The sequence below is a fragment of the Pectinophora gossypiella genome, chromosome 23, assembly GCF_024362695.1.
Source record: "Pectinophora gossypiella chromosome 23, ilPecGoss1.1, whole genome shotgun sequence".
NCBI classification, from domain to species: Eukaryota; Metazoa; Arthropoda; class Insecta; order Lepidoptera; family Gelechiidae; genus Pectinophora; species Pectinophora gossypiella.
The window spans coordinates 4,945,656-4,964,800 of NC_065426.1; the positions used below are offsets into that span (position 1 = coordinate 4,945,656).

At 35.5% G+C, this 19,145-nt stretch overlaps 1 protein-coding gene and 1 long non-coding RNA gene across 3 annotated transcripts in view; both read left to right on the top strand.

The window, feature by feature from the left end:
- The window catches only part of LOC126377396 (zwei Ig domain protein zig-8-like), a 467,377-nt gene extending 464,803 nt beyond the window's left edge, over positions 1-2,574 (top strand). For both annotated transcript variants that reach the window (XM_050025130.1, XM_050025129.1), the window contains one exon: positions 34-2,574. In XM_050025130.1, the coding sequence (XP_049881087.1) occupies positions 34-167 (134 nt within the window). In that variant the 3' untranslated portion in view covers positions 168-2,574. The remainder of the gene's footprint in view (positions 1-33) is intronic.
- The window catches only part of LOC126377444 (uncharacterized), a 175,830-nt gene that overhangs the window by 136,560 nt on the left and 20,125 nt on the right, over positions 1-19,145 (top strand). The gene's annotated exons all lie outside the window — the stretch shown is intronic.

A 19,145-nucleotide genomic window follows, 5' to 3' on the forward strand; every position in this document is an offset into this window, starting at 1 on the left:
TTTTTAATATTATATTTTTTTGTCTGTCCACAGGCGAACATCCAGCAGCAATGCAACACGGCAACGCAAATACGGCATCCCCCTGTGCATTGTCAGTGAACCTACTGATATCTCTATACTGTACCCTCGCTAGTATATACACTAGTACTGTTGACGGATTCAGATGAAAACTACAAACTTTGCTACTTCAAAAATGAGTGTAAATTATATGGGTCTAAATGTAAGTAGGTAAAGTTATAATTTGGATGTGATCTAAGAGTATGTATAAGCAATTGAGTATAAAGCAAAACAAATGAAATGGTATAAGTATTGAGGAGCTTGGTGGCGCAGCGGTTAACGCGCTTGGTCTGCGATTGTTGAAGTTAAGCAACTTTCGCAAAGGCCGGTCATAGGATGGGTGACCACAAAAAAAAAGGTTTCATCTCGAGCTCCTCCGTGCTTCGAAAGGCACGTTAAGGCGTTGGTCCCGGCTGCATTAGCAGTCGTTAATAACCATCAATTCGCACTGGGCCTGCGTGATGGTTTAAGGCCCGATCTCCCTATCCATCCATAGAGAAGGCCCGTGCCCCAGCAGTGGGGACGTTAATGGGCTGGTGATGATGATGATGATGAAGTATTGAGGGACTTTCCAGGCTACGTTCTTCAAAAACAATATAGATCGCACTGAACAGATTCCTTCGTTTAACATTCTAATTTCCTAATTAACAGATACAGGGTGTTAGTAACATCGTAACGAATACTCAGGGGGATGATTCAGACCATGATTCTGAGTTAATATCAAGTGGAATTTTTCGTCGCAAAATTCATGTTTTTTTTATTAATTTTTTTAATTATTTTCAATTCTATACTTTTGCGAAGGAAAATTCTACTTGATATTAACTCAGAATAATCAGCTGAATCATCCCCCTCAGTATTCGTTACGATGTCACTTACACGCCACACAAGTACATACGGTAGCCATACAAGTAGGTATGGGTGTTAGTGACACCGTAACGAATACTGAGGGGGATGGTTCAGACCATGATTCTGAGTTGATATCAAGTGGAATTTTCAGTCTGAATATTCCTGAAAAATTTTGTGTTTTTTTTAATTATTTTCAATTCCATACTTTTGCGACGGAAAATTCCACTTGATATCATCTCAGAATCATGGCCTCAATCACCCCTCAAAGTTTTCGTTACGATGTCACTAACACCCTGTATATGCATATTTTACCTTTGTTTTTGGGGTATAAATGATAATGACCCTTTTTTACAACCAGGCACAATTACATCTTCCACCCATATTCTGATCAAAGTAAAGAGAAACAACATAGGTAGCAACATATTTCTACAAATAATATGATTGAAACATCAAGCAACAAATATTTTAATATATGCTTCTGCCATTACATTGTATTTTGGAATTATTATTTACCCGAGTAATGAGGAAGTAGGTAATTATCACGTCAAAGCCGTACAACGCCATCTATATTGCTTTTGGTGAACGAAGCCTGAAAGTCCGTCACTACTTTAACGATAAGTAAATTTAAATCTAGAACAACAAAAATACTTTTGTGTTCGACAGTTTGGTAGTTTCCTAAATCAAAGATAAATTATGATATTCTGATTACCAACTAAAGACAGATCTAAAGGTGACAAAACATGTTTTCTTTTTCTATTTAACTTTTTTAGGTATTATTTTAATAAAAAAAATGTAATAATAATTGCGACATGTTCACAGGTTGCTTTTCCATACAAATTCCATAGTCTTTTCGTGTTTTTACGTTTAGTAAAAAGTAACTAATTTGACTAGTTGGAAACTACCCTACGGTGTCGGTCAAGTTGATACCATAATATAACTACGGAGTTACGTAACTCATTAGTTATATTATGGTATTCAGTTATTATGCGTCACTCTGTGTCACTGTGTCACCGGGTTGATTCTCAAACAGGAATCCCCGATATCGGAATTGCACCAATAAGGTTAGTAATAAGTAAAATTGTCACCAACGCAGTTGGCTTGACCATTACTTATAGACAGCTATACGGCTCACCTTACCACCCATCCTGTTGGTCTACCGGAAAGCTCGGTAAAGCATGGGTAATTATTAACTCATCTATGTAAGTACTTCTGACTACCCAAATTGGACATAGTGAGCTTGACCACTATGCCATGCCATATTATGTTATGTTATGTCATGTTATTATATTATGCGTTATATACCTTGCTTGTATATACTCTAAAGATTATAGTATTTTATGCAACAGTTGTATAAGAAGGGTCAAAAAATGCGAGTGGCGTGAGTTGCGATGTGAGCCTTGGCGAACATCGCAATAAGAGACGCCACGAGCATTTTTTGACCTAGTTATACAACGTTGCATACAATACTTTTTCTACGACGACGTAATTTTAAACGAAACACAAAAATTTTCCAATTTATTTTCCAACGCGCGGGAAAATGGCGGCAAATGTATACTTTTTTTTTATAGTATATCTATGGCACCAAACAAAGTAAAGGTGCCAGTTTCCAGGTCAAAAAAAAAAAAAAACAACAACAATGCTTTTTTGGCGACATTATAGTACAGTTACACTTTGTAAACAATGCTTTTATAGGCCATAGAGTGTACACTTTTTCAAAGAGTTTAATTATGTATGTACTTATATTAGACTTTTTGGTTATTTAAATGCCAGATTAAAGTAGAGGAGTAGAAAAAAGTTTTTATGTTTGTACGTATTTGGATATAATGTGTACTGTAAGAATTAATCGTTTCGTACATTTTGAATTTGGAATTGACTATTGTTTTGTTTGAATATCGAATGTTGTTGTAAGCATGCTTGTTTGGATAAAAAATGTAGTTTGAATCACTAACAATTATGTTGTCATTATAATTACAAATATGTACCAGTAATTCTTTTAGTAATTTTAGAATTGCTACTTCAAACTATACAACGATTATGAGTAATTATTTTCAAGTACAAAAAAAAGTATTCAGACATTTTTATTTGCTTAATAAGAATTTTAGAACTGTACAAAGAATATTAGAAAATGTCTTTCTTGTTCGTATTTTCTTTTTAAATACCTACTTAAATAAATTATATCTATTCGACATTGGACACACTATTGGCACGACAATTCGTTCAAAAACTTAATTACTTACCTATATAAAACAAAATATATTCACATAAGTACGTCGCACAAAAATGTTTTTTATTTATAATTTAAATATTTCTATGGGTAAACGCGACGATAATGAATTGTCATTTTTTATTATTAATAAGCTCTCCCTGTTGAAATTTAATTACGAGTCTTCTCATATAAATTGTTCATTTTCCTCAATTGTGTTAAATTAATAATCATGAAATGAAATTTGTAAACCTTATTTTGTATTTCGTATTTAAATTAAGTAAGTACCATAATAATAACCTATTTTGTACATTATTATAATTTTATATAATAATTTTTATTTCATTTGTTACGTGATGGTATTTTATTTTAATAATTTGTTTTACTAGTAATCTAAATAAGCAATACGTTATTGCAAAATACGGCTCTTGTAAATAATAATAATTGAACACTTACTTTCCCGACAGGCTATTTAACTTCGAAAAAAAACTTTAGCACCGAACAATTTTACTTACTACTAGTTATTTTCCTAGTTAAAAATTTTACATAGAATTATTTATAAATAAATGTATTGTTTAATAAAAATGTAAATTACTTGTAAATAACTGACACTGTAAATAATATTTTAAATAAATTTAATTTTTGTGGATCAATTATACGCAAAGTAAAATTATTATTTCATGAATTTAATTTGAAAGAACAATTGTGAATAGAATTTATGAAAGACAGACAATGGTTGTTTGGTTTACGATATTTAATATGTTTGTAGGCAGATTTCTAAAGTTATAAGTATAAAGTATAGGAATAAGACGAACTTTGACAAATAAAGATAGCAACCATTAAATGAGGGTTTCATTTTTTCTCTTCGTCCCCTAGCTGCATCCCTACTTAAACAACCTCTACTTAAAATACTGACTAATTAACACAGACATTCCTTCAGCAATCGGAAGTTGTACTGAATATAAGAGTATTTTTTTTTCTAAGTTAGGATGAACTGTAATTGAAATTGGAATGTCTTGTCAATATTTGTAGTAACTGCATGAGAGTATGATTAATTTATTTTTGTATTAACTTTTACTAAGGTATTGTCTATTATTTGCACAGACATAACATACCTAAAGGTTGCCTGGAAGAGATTGCGTCGTTAGTAATAAGGCCGCATATTTGTTATTTGTGTTGTATGTACTTCGTGTTTCTTCTGTGGAATAAAGTATTTTATTATTATAAAAAAAAACTAATTATAAGATAATTCATTCAATTAATTAACCCGAACTAAGTTCGGGTTGAAAGGTCAGACAGGCAGTCGCTTCTGTAAAAAACCCGGAGCTGTCAAATCTTCAGGGTAGGTAAGCGGACCTCGTGAAAACGGGATTACACTAAAGTTCAGAAATGGGACGTATATAAGATGTTTTTGACCTTTGTTCTATTAGTCTCTCTAGCATATCAAAAGACAATAATAATACATCTTGAGTTTAGCTTTTCTCACTTCAGCCATAATTCCGAGATTGTCCTTAAGAACGGAACAAAAGGGTTCAGTACTTCAAATATTATCTACAATATAACAAATACAATAGTCATCTAAGCTTGCCTTATCTAGATTACCACTTCAAATGTGAAAGCAAAAGCGGTTTAGCCAAAACGCCTCAGTAAACCGAAAACACTTTATAGGTCTCCGCTTATGGCAATAAACTTGTAAGAAGAGATTTATATTCAAAAGATAGTAAAAACATGAGTCATAAAACGCTGTCGCGAACGTAAGTCCTGAATATATTTGTTCTGTATTATACAGGGTGTTAGTGACATGGTAACGAAAAATTTGACTGATGATTCAGACCATGATTCTGAGTTGATATCAAGTGGAATTTTCCATCGCAATAGTATAGAACTGAATATTATTTCAAAAAATACAAATATTTTAATAAAGTTTATTTGATTTGATTTGATATTTTCATAATTTTTCCGACAGGAAATTCCACTTTTCCACACTTGTTTATAAATAAATTAAAAAAAAATAATTTCAAAACTTGGTATCGACTCAGAATCGCGGTCTGAATCATCCCCTTCAGTATTCGTTACGGTGTCACTAACACTCCTACGTATGGCTACATGTATGTACATACTTGTACAGGGTTTTAGTAACATAGTAACAAATACTGAGAGGGGTGATTCAGCATATTATTCTGAGTTATATCAATTGTAATTTTCCATCGCAAAAGTATAGAATTGAAAATAATTTAAAAAACAAAAAATGAATTAATTTTGCGACGGAATATTTCGCTTGATATTAACTCAGAATCATAGTGTGAATCATCCCCCACAATATTCGTTACGATGTCACTAACACCCTCTATATATGTATATAATACATACATATATATAAAGGGTTTGATGACAGACCAACTCAGAGCCTACAAAGATATTCGAATGGCCTGTTTCGTATTCAGTGGGATCATATTCACATAAATAACTGCTTGGGTCCATTCATAGTGTGATCAGAAGGCTATAAAAGCTGGAGGTAAAGGCTATTATTCTCTACTGGACTGGAAGTAAGGAAAGCAAAAGTGCGTTAAGTTGTTCATAATTCAGAGTATATCGTTAAAACCTACGAAGAAAGAAATAAGTTTATAAACCACGATATTGATTAAGAGAGAAGAACTAAAAAAGAAAATAACAAATTTTTTCAAGAATTTTCCGACAAATAATTCCACTTGATATCAATTCAGAATCATGAGCTGAATCATTCCCCTCAGTCGTCGTCATATCACTTACGCCCCGTACAAGAACGTTCAGATCGCCGACTACTTATTAGTGATACCGTACCGAATACTGAGGGGGATGATTCAGATCATGATTCTGAGTTGATATCAAGTGGAATTATTTGTCGGAAAATTCTTGAAAAAAATTGTTATTTTCTTTTTTAGTTCCACACTTTTAATATCAATTTAGTATCATGTTCTCAACCCTGTAGTAATACGGTGTATTTTTCCTTTTCGGCGGATAAGAAAATGATAGGTAAAATTCAAAATAAAATTAGGAGGTTGCTCCTTAAATCAGGACCCCTATCACAAAACAATATATAGAAAATTGAGTAGAATTTAAAAAACGTAAAACGAATGTTTATCCTCGAATTGATAGATATCGCAATAAAACAAACATTTGATAGCCAGTTTAGAAGTTTTTACTGATTCCCTGCAACGATCGACGCGCTTAAAGTACACATAAGCAGGTCAGACGGTTCTAAATATCTCTCTCAGAATAACAAAGTAGGGATAAAATGAGTATAAAGGTACGCAATAGTGGATTTCTTTTGCTCAATTTTATTTTATTTCGTAGGCTTTTCCTTCGCTTTATTCATCAGTACTTACTTAATAGTGAACTCGATGTCACAATTTTATTGTTGGTTTTGAATTATTATTATTATTATTACCACCCATGTGTGTCCACTAGAAAGCTAAAAACTAGAACTCACTGGTGAAATGCGTTTCAGTAGTTTTATTTTTAAATACCGACATATATATATGTCGGCGCAACGCTGTAATATAATTTAGTGCCTTGTTGTTGGTGTGTTTCTCTGACTGCAATGTTTGATCCTGGAAATGGGGATTTCTAAAAACTCTGCGGAGGCTGATGCGCCGTTATATATATAAATGATTCGAAAAACGGTAAGCCATACATATATGTGAGCAATACTAAGCGATCTAATATTTTTTAGTTATTTCTAGTCAATATTCGCAAAAAAATACTTTTAACACACGCAACAAACGCAAACGCAAGTGGAGATGGGCGGGACACATTGCTCGAATGAGCAAAGAAAGATGGACCCGGAGATTGTTGGAGTGGCGCCCACGAGCATTCACAAGACCGAGAGGAAGACCACCAATGAGATGGAAAGACGACATTGTGCGGCACGCAGGATATGGCTGGATGTCGATAGCCCAAGATCGTCGGAAGTGGAAAAACATGGAAGAGGCATACGTCCAAAATTGGATATGAATTTAGGCTAATATAGAAAATGTCTCTATGATTTTTGGAAAACTCTCACATTTATGGTGTGGCCCAGGAGAAAGTACATCGTCGGACACAGGGTGTCCGTCAAGGCGTTCAACATGTTAATGAACAGCCAAATAGAATCGGGTAGGTATGCTAGCTGGATTCTGGATGCAAATTCAGAGGTGGTCAAAAATCATAACTCTTCCATGCGGCTGACTACGTCGTGGTACATTGCTTTCAATAATTTGGAACATAATACATTGAAAGCATTGAAAGTAAATTATAAGATGCTTATCTACAAACAGAAGCCGGTGTATGACGATCAAAAATAAATATATTTGTCTTTTTTACTCATTTTCTTAATTTAATTATCAATTAAGTAACAATAAGTAACTTTTGAGTGCCTACAATAAATTTAATTTCATTTACTGATGACGGCGTTACTGGCCAGTATTTCCATACGAATCACGTTGTCATTTTTTTGCTTTGAAATTTCGTAAAAAGTATCTCATTTGACTAAATTGTCAACTAGCCTATTGTGTCAACCATTATGAGAAGTCATGAGTACGGTAGATAGGGCAGGTGACTCGGTATTTTTTCGAAAACCGGAAGTCAATATCATTACCGTTAACGCAAAAATATCCTACAATCTATACGTTTTGCAAATATCCAATTAGAATTTAATATTTACTTACATTTTAATTTACTGTAGGCGTTAAAAATCATTTAATTATAAAATGCTTATGTATATATAGAAGCCAGCCTAAGATTTAAAAAAAAATATTTCACGTTTATTTTGACTTTATAGAACAAAAAGATCCATGTTTAACCTATTAAATTATGGTCATGCATTAATGACTTCACGCTTTTGTATTGCGATACATTGGCCCCAATTCCTGCAGACATCTCTTAATTTTACTTTAAGTTATACCTGTCATTTTCTTATACGCCGAAAAGGAAAGGGACGGATGATTGACAGCTCTTAATTTTAGGAAGAATGAGTAAATAAATGAATAACCCGGGCGAATTTTTAGACGGTTGTTTTAGATTTGTGCTTAAAATTGACGTGTGTTCCATAAATTTTATGCTTGTCGATTAGCCGTCCCTTTCCTTTTCGGCGGATAAGAAAATGACAGATATAACCTAAAATAAAATTAGATCGTGTTTACAGGAATTAGCACCAATATATACGGAAATTATTTTATCGTTTTGTAAAAAGTTCCTCATTTGACTACCCTATTGCAATGCCTAGACGTCAAAAAATATCTCACTTGTTTTGAATTATTTAAGAATATTAGTTTAGAATTACGTAACAATGAAATTGAACTTTATGATGACGTCATGTTCAAGTACTTTCATACAATTTCTGTGGAAATGTATCGTTTCGTAAAAGGTATCTCATTTGACTAGGTTATTGCAATCCGACGTCAGGTGGCGTTAACGGAAGTGGGGTAAGGTATAGACGGTGAGTTACTCGGTCAGTTGCAATCGGAACGCGGAAGGCGACGGACGTCTCGCCTCGGCGGTGTTTGTAGGGACACTCAAATTGTGGAATGGGAAAAAGCCCGAGCAAGTACCTTCCATTTTGTCCCTTTATTCGGTTCGTGTGTGCATAAAACGATGTGAGGCATTCCGAATGCCACGTGGTGACTATGAGACATTGTGATGGTGTAATACGCGACTGTCTGGACTTAAAAACAGGGATGATAATAATTAAAGACTGTTTTTATCATCTTAACACCCGTACCAAGGAATCTACAACGTCGAATGATGGTAAGTAGATACCACACTTTCTATTCGCTTTGATAAAAAATGTCTGCTTCCTTTGTTGTAAGGTAGATGATTGTTCTCTTCAACCCTGGTTTCAGGGTTATTATAGAGTATTACACTGCCTGGTATTTTAAAAGTGTAATAAGGCCTTTACATCCGTTAATACCAGGGTTTGGAGTGGATTTAAAATTATTTTAAAGTACCCACATATTTTGGTTTTCCGTTATCTGATGTTTTTTATAAGGCTTAAGGGTGAAAAAGCTTTTTGTTTTCTCGCTCGTTCAAATACTTATCTTTCCGGGTGTGTCGTTAAAACCGACAGCGGAATTGTGTTACGTTGTGGTATTATCTCACACGCGCTACCATTAAGCGACTAACTGTGGGAACTTAGATCATCTTACGATTAATGTGCCTCTGGCTACCCCAATTGATATGTAGGCGTGAGCTTATGTTATAATATTATACAATTATTATGGTAATCATCTTGTGTTTTTTCGATTACCTGTCGCCATCTAATCATCTTAAGACATATGAAATCAAAAGTGCGTAAAAGTTATTTGTTGGTTTTTAGTGGCTCTGCAGTGCTCTGAGTTTATGTATGGTGTGTATCTTATGTCTGCCTATCTAGGTAAAAATGTATCTACATAAAGCATCACGCCTGTATCCTTAGAAGTAGGCAGAGATGTCTATCTTCTATCGTGTGGGTTATGAGGTGGATTACCAACCTCATAAACCCTGGTATCAGGGTTACTATTGGCCAAAGGCCCCTGACATGACTCATGTAACGATTACGTACTTACGTCAGAGATGTATATTATATACACACATTCTCGCCAGCTTTGTTTATGTCCCACGTAATAGGGGTCGAGTCTGGAAACCATGTGATGTGAAATATCTATGATTCAAGTGTAATTTCAATGTTGAATTCAGTGGTTTGGAGCCCAACCCGGGATTCAAACCCGTGACCCTAACATGTAACGCGTTCTACGAACAAGGTTATCACGGATTCTGCTTAATAGTCTACCATAAAGGAGACAACCATTTCCTTTCCCATTTGAATTATTCCACTGCATTACCTTTACTTTAGTTTCCAACTGTAATTTGCAGATTGTTATAGAATGTTGCTCTGACACCCAAGTCATACATATTTCATGCTCGCGACAATATTGCTCGAGATATGTAGTGAATTATATTCGCATGTCAATTAGCATATTAGATACATTAGTACGAGCATGAAGCTTGGCGGTAGGTACGTCTGTTTTACTAGTGCTTACATAAGTAGTATTTCCAGTGAATAGATATGTTATAAGACAACCAGTCTATACATATTCTGATATTTTTGAATTCAAATTTAGAAGTTAAATTCGATTAGATTAAAAATATTTAGATTCTAAAATTAAATTTGACTCGTCATCATTTGGATACAACAGCCACAAGTATATCCCTATTGGGGTGGTTAGAGGTACATCCATGGCTAGATGAACTAAGTACCCGCACTTCACTGAGCTTTCTGTTAGACCAACGTGATAGGTGGTGAGCCGCATCGTCGTCTATGTTAATATATGTGTTGTGTCTATGTTCGTCTGTGTAAGTAAAAACTGCACATAATAAAGAATTGTCTGGGTAATATTTTACCACAATATATTCTTGTAGGAATTCATACTCGTACTTATCAAAAAGTTATTAAAATGAATTATTCAACATGCAAACGTTAATTTTGCAAAATTCTGATATGTTATATGTTGCATAGACTGCGATACGGTTTAGCTCATATTACGTTGGTCTAACAGAAATCTCGGTGAGGTACTTGGTTTATCTTGAAAAGGATGTACCTCTGACTACCCCAATTGGAATATATTTGTGAGCTTGTGTCTGTTGTATTGTAGGTATTAAGTAGATATTATATTGTATTTCGTATTGCTTCTATGCTGTTCTGGGAGCAAATAAAAACATAGAACACGTTCAGCTGCTTGTCTTCCCGGGCATGTCGTAAAATCCGACAGAGGGATTGTGTCCTCTAACATGATGGACTAATGTTATGGGCGATAGGCTGATCCCTTATCACCATAAGGTTCATCATATCCAGCTTAGGACTTCGTATCAACATTGGCTGCAAGTTGTCTTTGATTACTTGTGGCTCTGCCCACCCCATTAGGGATTACGGGCGTGAGTTTATGTATGTATGTATTATATTGTAGCTAATAACGAGTCGAATGAATTTTTAGAATCTAGGTATAGTGTTCTATTCTAGTCGAAATCAAATTCCAAATTAGAATTCTAAAATATCATTACTCAGTAGGTAACATAGTTACACTTTGAATCGTATTTTTATAGGTATAACGAACGTCTTATCTGCCTAAAAACTGCAGCTTCTCACAACCTGTATAGCAAAGTAATTCGACTCTGATTTATTTATATGCCTAGTATACTTTATGTATGACCCCGAAACTGAAAAATACTGAGGAGGATGATTCAGACCATGATTCTGTGTTGATATCAAGTGGAATTTCCTTTTGTAAAATTCATGAAGTTTAGTATTTTTTTAAATTATAATCCGTTCCATACTTTAGCGACGGAATTCCACTTGATATCAACTCTGAATCAAGGCCTGAATCGTCCTTCAAAGTTTTCGCTACGATGTCACCAACACCATGTATGTATGAATCCCGAAAAGCCGATTGAGTCGCATAGCCAGTATGCCAATTATGACTGCGTTTCGGCTTATACAACATGCATGAGTCGCTGCAATATACGGAATTGTCTGATGTTGTAGCGATGACGTCATGGGCGGTTTCATTTTTAATTTTAATGCTGGCTGATGGTTGCTTATCAAATAAAGGCGGATTTATATTTGTCTGATGTGTTGTGACGTGACGCGTCAGAAAGGTATCGGTTTCATACATTTCGTATAGTAACAACCGCTTACCTAACCTGAAAATTTGACAGGTTTGGTTTTTAAAGGAGCGACTGCTTGTCTGACTTTCCAACCTGCGAGGGGAATAGCCCAATACAGGTTAGGTCACGTACCTTCGAAACTTTACTCCGGTATATGCGATTCCTCACGATGTTTTTTTCACCGCTGAGCACGTGATAAGCATTTAAGATCCAAACGTGAATTCGAAAATAATAATAAAATCTGTAATTTACTACCTGAATTTCACACTTATTCAATAAGAGAGATTCTTGAAGACCAATATCACAATGGGTGTACAAAGGAGGCGGTTTTCAAAAGGCAAAATTACTCTCCAAATTGGAGATATAAAAAGACGTTTTGTCAATATTAAAAAATTTCTCCCTGTCCCTTGCCGCTCTTCACTGATTCTCTCGGAATTAAAAACCTTTCCGCTTTTCGTACCTATTTTCTTTCAAATTTTATGTATTAAAGATATTATTTAATTGCGCAATCGATAGCCTTGAGCCTCTCAAAATTACTAGATTCAAATTCAACGTTAAATTGACCTTCAACAAGTTTGTCTGTTTGAATATAGACTTCCTATACATTTATTATGTCCCAATGCGGGGCACAGGCTTCCCCTCTAAACCACGCTGCTCAACTGCGGGTTGGTAGGGTTGACGGCCTAACGTGCCATCCGAAGCACGGAATTATGGTACTTAAATTATCTATGATAATTACGTTGAATGATTCTAATTTATTTTATATAATTCTCATTTTTTCTACGTTGAACTTTTTGTTTGCACGTAGCAACATAAAGTTCACATCTATATCCCAATGAGGTAGATAGTCAGCGTTAAATCCATCGTAAGATTAACTAAGTACCCACGCCTCACTGAACTTTCTATTCGACCAACGTGGTAAGTGGTGAGCCGTTTCGCCGTCTATAATGGCCGAGCCAACTGTGTTAGTAAAAATTTATAACTCATTCGTTCAAGAGCATTTTCTGTAGTATTTTTGTTCGGCGGCGGCCTCCGTGGTCCAGTGGTTTGAGCGTTTGGCTCGCGACCCGGAGGTTCCGGGTTCAAATCCCGGTGAGGACACATAACGAAAATCATTTTGTGATCCCTAGTTTGGTTAGGACAGTACAGGCTGATCACCTGATTGTCCGAAAGTAAGGTGATCCGTGCTTCGGTAGGCACGTTAAGCCGTTGGTCCCGGTTACTAGTGGCTTTCATTCTATTATACTTAATGTTAATTTGCATGCTATAATCCATTACAATATAAATCATTATATCCATATTCCCAAATAAACAGAATGTATCTAGTTGGGAATATGTTTGCAAATCTAGTAACATAGTGAGATATTATGCCTTGTCACGTTACATACGGGAATACGTATTGGTGGCCTGTCGCGCTTCTGCTTCCGCAATACAGGTTAGATCCTAGTGCGAATGAGGGCCGTGGTCGGCCGTCCGATGGTATGCCTGTAGTACTACCGTGAACATGTTGTATCTTATTATTGTATTATTGTACTACTTACTGATGCAAGTTAGTAGTTGTTACATGAGTCATCTCAGGGGCCTTTGGCGGCTCAATAGTAACCCTGACACCAGGGTTGATGGGGTTAGTAATCCACCTCACATCCCACTCGATAGAAGAAGTATTTTTTGTTGTATTTATCAGATTGATAGCGTTTATTTTTACACATCTATGAACTCACACCTATTTCCCACCAGGGTAAACAGAGTATATGGGGTCCTACTTACAACTATCCTGATCCTTAATAGTAATAATTTATAAACTGGTACATTTTTATATATTTTAAAATGTGTACTCTTTCCTATTTTAGTGTTGCGACACGGTCGATGCTGGCCCGTCGCTACGTCGAAGGTGGCAGTCGGCAGAAATCACCAGGAACAGCACTACTGGTTAGTACCTTCTTCTTTTTTATAGGTAGTCGGGGGATATCCATCGCAAGATGAACTAAGTACCCACACCTCACCGAACTTTCTGTTAGACCAATGTGATAGGTAGCAACTCCGCTGTCTATAGCGGTTGAGCCAACTGTGTTGGAGATAAATTACTAATACCATGTTTAAATATAATTTTTACACTATTCCGTATTCTTGTAGAAACGCATATCAACAGTTTAAAATGAATTATTGCGTCAAACGCAAAACGAATGTTAATTCCGCACAATTCAAGTAGTTTGGATTGTTAAAATGTAGTTTTTTGAATATACCCTCTTTATTTGAAAATTTATCAGTTAAGTACCTTGTATTATTTTTATTTATTACGGACAATGTACAAGTTACTTCGCACATGCAAAGTTGTAATCATTCTGCTTAATTACAAGTCATAATTAAGTGAAAAACAATCAAATCAAATCAAATCAAATATACTTTATCGCACAAAACTAAAATTTCAGCAATCAGACATAACACATGAATACAGTACAATAAATATATAAACTATTTTTGAATAATTATGTACCGGAATAATAAGAAAAAAGGTAATTATCACGTTAAATCTTTACAGCGCCATCTATATAAAAAACACATGTCATTGCTTAAAAACTAGATAATAATTAATATTAATTAATTTTAAAATTATTATTCCCCCCTCCCCCCGGTTGATTGAGGGGAGGCCTGTGCCCAGCAGTGGGACGTATATAGGCTATTTATGTTATGTATATGTTATGTTAATTTTAAAACACGGCCTCGATGGTCCAGTGGTTGAGCATTGGGCTCACGATCCGGAGGACCCGGGTTCGTATTCCGGTGGGCAAATATCGCAAAAATTTCTTTATGATCCCTAGTTTGGTTAGGACATTACAGGCTGATCACCTGATTGTCCGAAAGAAAGATGATCCGTGCTTCGGAAGGCACGTTGAGCAGTTGGTCCCGGTTACTACTTACTGATGTTAGTAGTCGTTACGTGAGCCATGTCAGGAGCATTTGGCGGCTCAATAGTAACCCTGACACCAGGGTTGATGGGGTTGGTAATCCATCTCACAACCCACACGATAGAAGAAGACTAGTAAAACAAATGTAACTACCGCCAAACTTCATACTCGTTATGTTAGCGTAAAAATCATTTTTACACATACATCTTCTTCTATCGTGTGGATTGTGAGGTGAATTACCAACCCCATCAACCCTGGTGTCAGGGTTATTACTGAGCCGCCATAGGCCCCTGACATGACTCATGTTACGACTACGTACTTACATCAGTAAGTAATAACCGGGACCAACGGCTTAACGTGCCTTCCGAAGCACGGATCTTTTTACTTTTTAGACAATCAGGTGATCAGCCTGTAATGTCCTAACCAAACTAGGGATCACAAAGTGATTTTTGTGATTTGTCCCCACCGGGATTCGAACCCGGGACCTCCGGATCGTGAGCACAACGCTCAACCACTGGACCACGGAGGCCGATTACACATACATAAACTCACGCCTATTTCCTACTGGGGTAAGCAAAAGCTATGGAATTCCGTTTGTATCGATAAAATTATTTTTTTAATATTTTTTTCTTTTTACTATTTTCAGTAATGCAACTGGCGTTGCTGCCCCGTCGCTACGTTGAAGCTGGCAGTCTGCAGAGTTAGACAGGGACGGCAATACTGGTGAGTATTTCCTTCTTCTATCATGTTGTGACGATGGCCAACTTTACCAACTCAAGTATAGGGTTATTATCATTGAGCCGCGAAAGACCCCTGACATGGCTCTTGTAACGACTACGTACTTACAGTATCAATATTACTAAGTCTCACGTATCGGAAAGTAGTAACCGGAACCAACGACTTAACATGCCTTCTGAAGCACGGAACATGTTACTTTCGAAAACTAAGGATCACAAAATGATTTTCATTTTATCAACATTTTAGTGATCGAAGTAAATTGATCATTAATGTTGTGGGTTATGTATAAACTGATGATGACGAGACACATAGTATCTACCTACTATTATCCTGTACCCAAAGGTTGCATGTAAAAATTGCTGCATGAGCAATAAGGCCGCCTTCTGGGCTTTTCTTTATGTATGTTGTCCTTGTCTCTGCATTTTATGTCTATTGTGCTCAATAAAGTATTTTATCTATCTATCTACCTACGTAATAAGGCTTATTATTTTAAAAGCCTTGTAGCTGTTAATTTATTTTTTACTTGTAAGCAGATAAACATTTTTTTCTTCCGAAAAATAACAATTTATTAAAGCTACGTCGAAACACTTTGTGAAGAACTCTAATTCACTCACAGCGCGTAAATAAATAATTACTTAAGTTCGCGTACAAAATTATTGGGAGCGTGATCCATCATTTTAGGCAAACGTTGGGACACGCTCTTATCCAAATTGCAGCTACTTAGTGAAATAATTTGTTTTAAGCTCAAGGGATACGTGATTATTATGTGTGAATTCGCAATACTTCGTAACTGTAAAAAGATTTTGAATTTCGAACGTCAGTTTGTTCCTTAAGCTGTAATCTTCTTCCATCGTGTGGGTTGTGAGGTGAATTACCCACCTCATCAACCACCCGGGTTGATATTGAGCGTTATTTTTGAGCCGCCAAAGGCATGACATGGCTCATGTAACGACTACTTACTTACATCAATAAGTAGTAATCGAGACCAACCACTTAACGTGCCTTCCGAAGCACGGATCATCTTACTTTTTTGTACAATCAGATGATTAGCCTGTAATGTCCTTACCAAACAAGGGATCACAAAGTGATTTTTGTGATATGTCCCCACCGGGATTCGAACCCGGGACCCCCGGATCGTGAGCCCAACGCTCAACCACTGGACCACGGAGGCCGTTGTAAGCTGTAATAATCTTAAAGTTTCCAAGAGTCACGTATTATAATCAGAAATCAGAATCATTTATTCAACGTAATTATCATGGATAAATTTGTTGAAGGTCAATATAACATTTTTGAATTTACGTCATTTCGCAAGGTGTTATGGCTGAGGAGAAGAAATGACAAGAAACTGCAACAGCAATACATCTTTTAAATTTAAAAACCAATGAGGGTATACATTACAAGTTTTATATATTATATATCATGTTATAATAAAATAAGGTATGTTCAAAAGTGTAAGGTAACATTTCAAGGTTAGCCGCGCTGACGTCATCTCACCCTCCGTTACTATTTGTGTATAATAATTATGTAAAGTGATAGTAATTAAGTACGTTAGTCTGTAATTCGGTTAATTTTCAATAATAAATTTCAGTCCTTGAATGTTGGAGATAACAATTTAATGGTAACACTCTCATAACACTTGCGTCATCAAACGGCTAGCAATGGCGGCTTTTCATAGGATTGAGCATACCTTGTTTTATTATATTATAGTATCTATTATTACAATACAAAAAATAAAAATAAATTTGCTATTCAAAATTCGAGATGAAGTAAATTAAATTCATCTTGTTTGGGGTTAAGTACACGTTTTTACAAAAAAATACCAGATCATATTTTAAATTTGTCAGAAAATAAATTTAAAGCTCGTGTGAAGTTTACTGTATGTAAAAAAGCTTATTATAAGATTAATGATTACCTCAGTGATAAAAATTTTATTAAATAACTTGTAATGTACCCTCATTGATTTAAGAGATGTGTTGCTGTTGCAGTTTCTTGTCGTTTCTTCTCCTCAGCCATAACACCTTACGAAATGTCATCATCCCTCAAAGTTTTCGTTACGGTGTCACTAATATTCTGTATATTCGTAAATATGTACAAAGTACCAACCTCGTAACATCACTAATTCATTTCGGCATTTCAATAAATTATGTTCAGTTTAATAATAACGAAATATTTTTGTTGTTTAAATCTCATTATAGAAAAGGGTTGCCAATCCTCTTTGTAATATTGTTTGAAAATGAAAAAAATAATTTCTTTTATAGAAACAATATAATTATATGGGTACATTTCAACATTTCCAACTAACTAAAGGTAATTAATTATGTTGACTCAGACATAGACATACATTTTCACAGTCGTCTTATCTAGCGAGCTCAAAGCTTCACGCCTGGATCCTAAAGGGGTAATCATGAGGTACATATCCATTCCTCGCCTGCTATGTTTAAATCTCAATTTTTTAATTATTGGTTACTGGCAATAGGCTCACCCTTACGTAAGGCTTGAACATAGCTCTCATAGCCGGCGAGAAGTCGGTGTGTTTATCATACCTCTGCCTACCACTCTGGGGATACAGGCGAGATGCAATGTTATGTTTTAAGTTAAGAATATAAGTAACATTTTAAAATGGTTTTTTTTTTCTTGTTAACAGTTGGTTTTAACAGTGTTTGTTGAATCACAAGGGAATTAAAAATTATCGCGTGCATATACCATAGATTCACCGCGAGACAACAAACACTTCAGGATTCCGATATCGACCGCGCCGGCGTGGTCGACGTTCTCCCTCTTTCAGCCCCCCGCTACCCGCTAGGGTCGATTAATTATTTCAGATATGATCTTCTCAGACGACGCCCTGAGCCGAGATTCGCGTCCAATTAGGCCCCCTCAGGAATGTTGTCTTAAATTTTGTATCGGGTGAGAGCCCTCACCGCTCCCCATTTGTTTGGTCAAGTGTTAATGTTATCTGCGGCAAATGTAATATATATATTATATAAGTCACGTCAAAAAATTCGAATCACCGGTGCGAGAACGAGACGGCAACGGGTGTGACATTCAGTTGATCAACTGTCGAAATATCGGAAATGTAAATCCAAATATTCATTTGTTTAGTCTTTCTTTTGTTTTTTTTTTGTTAGTTTTACGCGGATAAGACGCTTGTTATGTAAAAAAATGATGATTCAAAGTGTAACTATGTTATCTACTGAATAAAGATATTTTTTTAATTTGAATTTGGAATTTTGGATTGCCGCTTTCGGCATTTTGGCAGTTGATCAACTGAACGTTACACCCAGTAAGAGTGAGTGAGGAAAAATGTGGGCCGTGCATTTTATATCGTCTACAACTATTATATATATATTTTTTGTATAGACCAAACAGCCTCATTACATTATTCTTATTTTTCTTTTCAGATGGTTTCCATCTAGACTTCGGGCGTCGCGGTAAGTACCTACTTTAATTCCTATTTTACAGACAACTAAGTAAACTTGTACGATGTTTGAATTATAGATTTTTTTAGTGCAGTCGAAATAATAATAATGTTATTGGTATATGGTAAGTAACCTACTTTTTGGAGTCGGTCAAAGATGAACAACTGATGAAACAAATGATTTTTTTTTGTGCAAAGACTCTGCCGAATATAACCTTTCTTAAGCAACAATTACACTTCAACAATTCACATTATTTAGGTAGGTATGTACAGAAATACAAACAAATAAAACAAAACATTGGCCCCTCGGCCCATAGGCAAT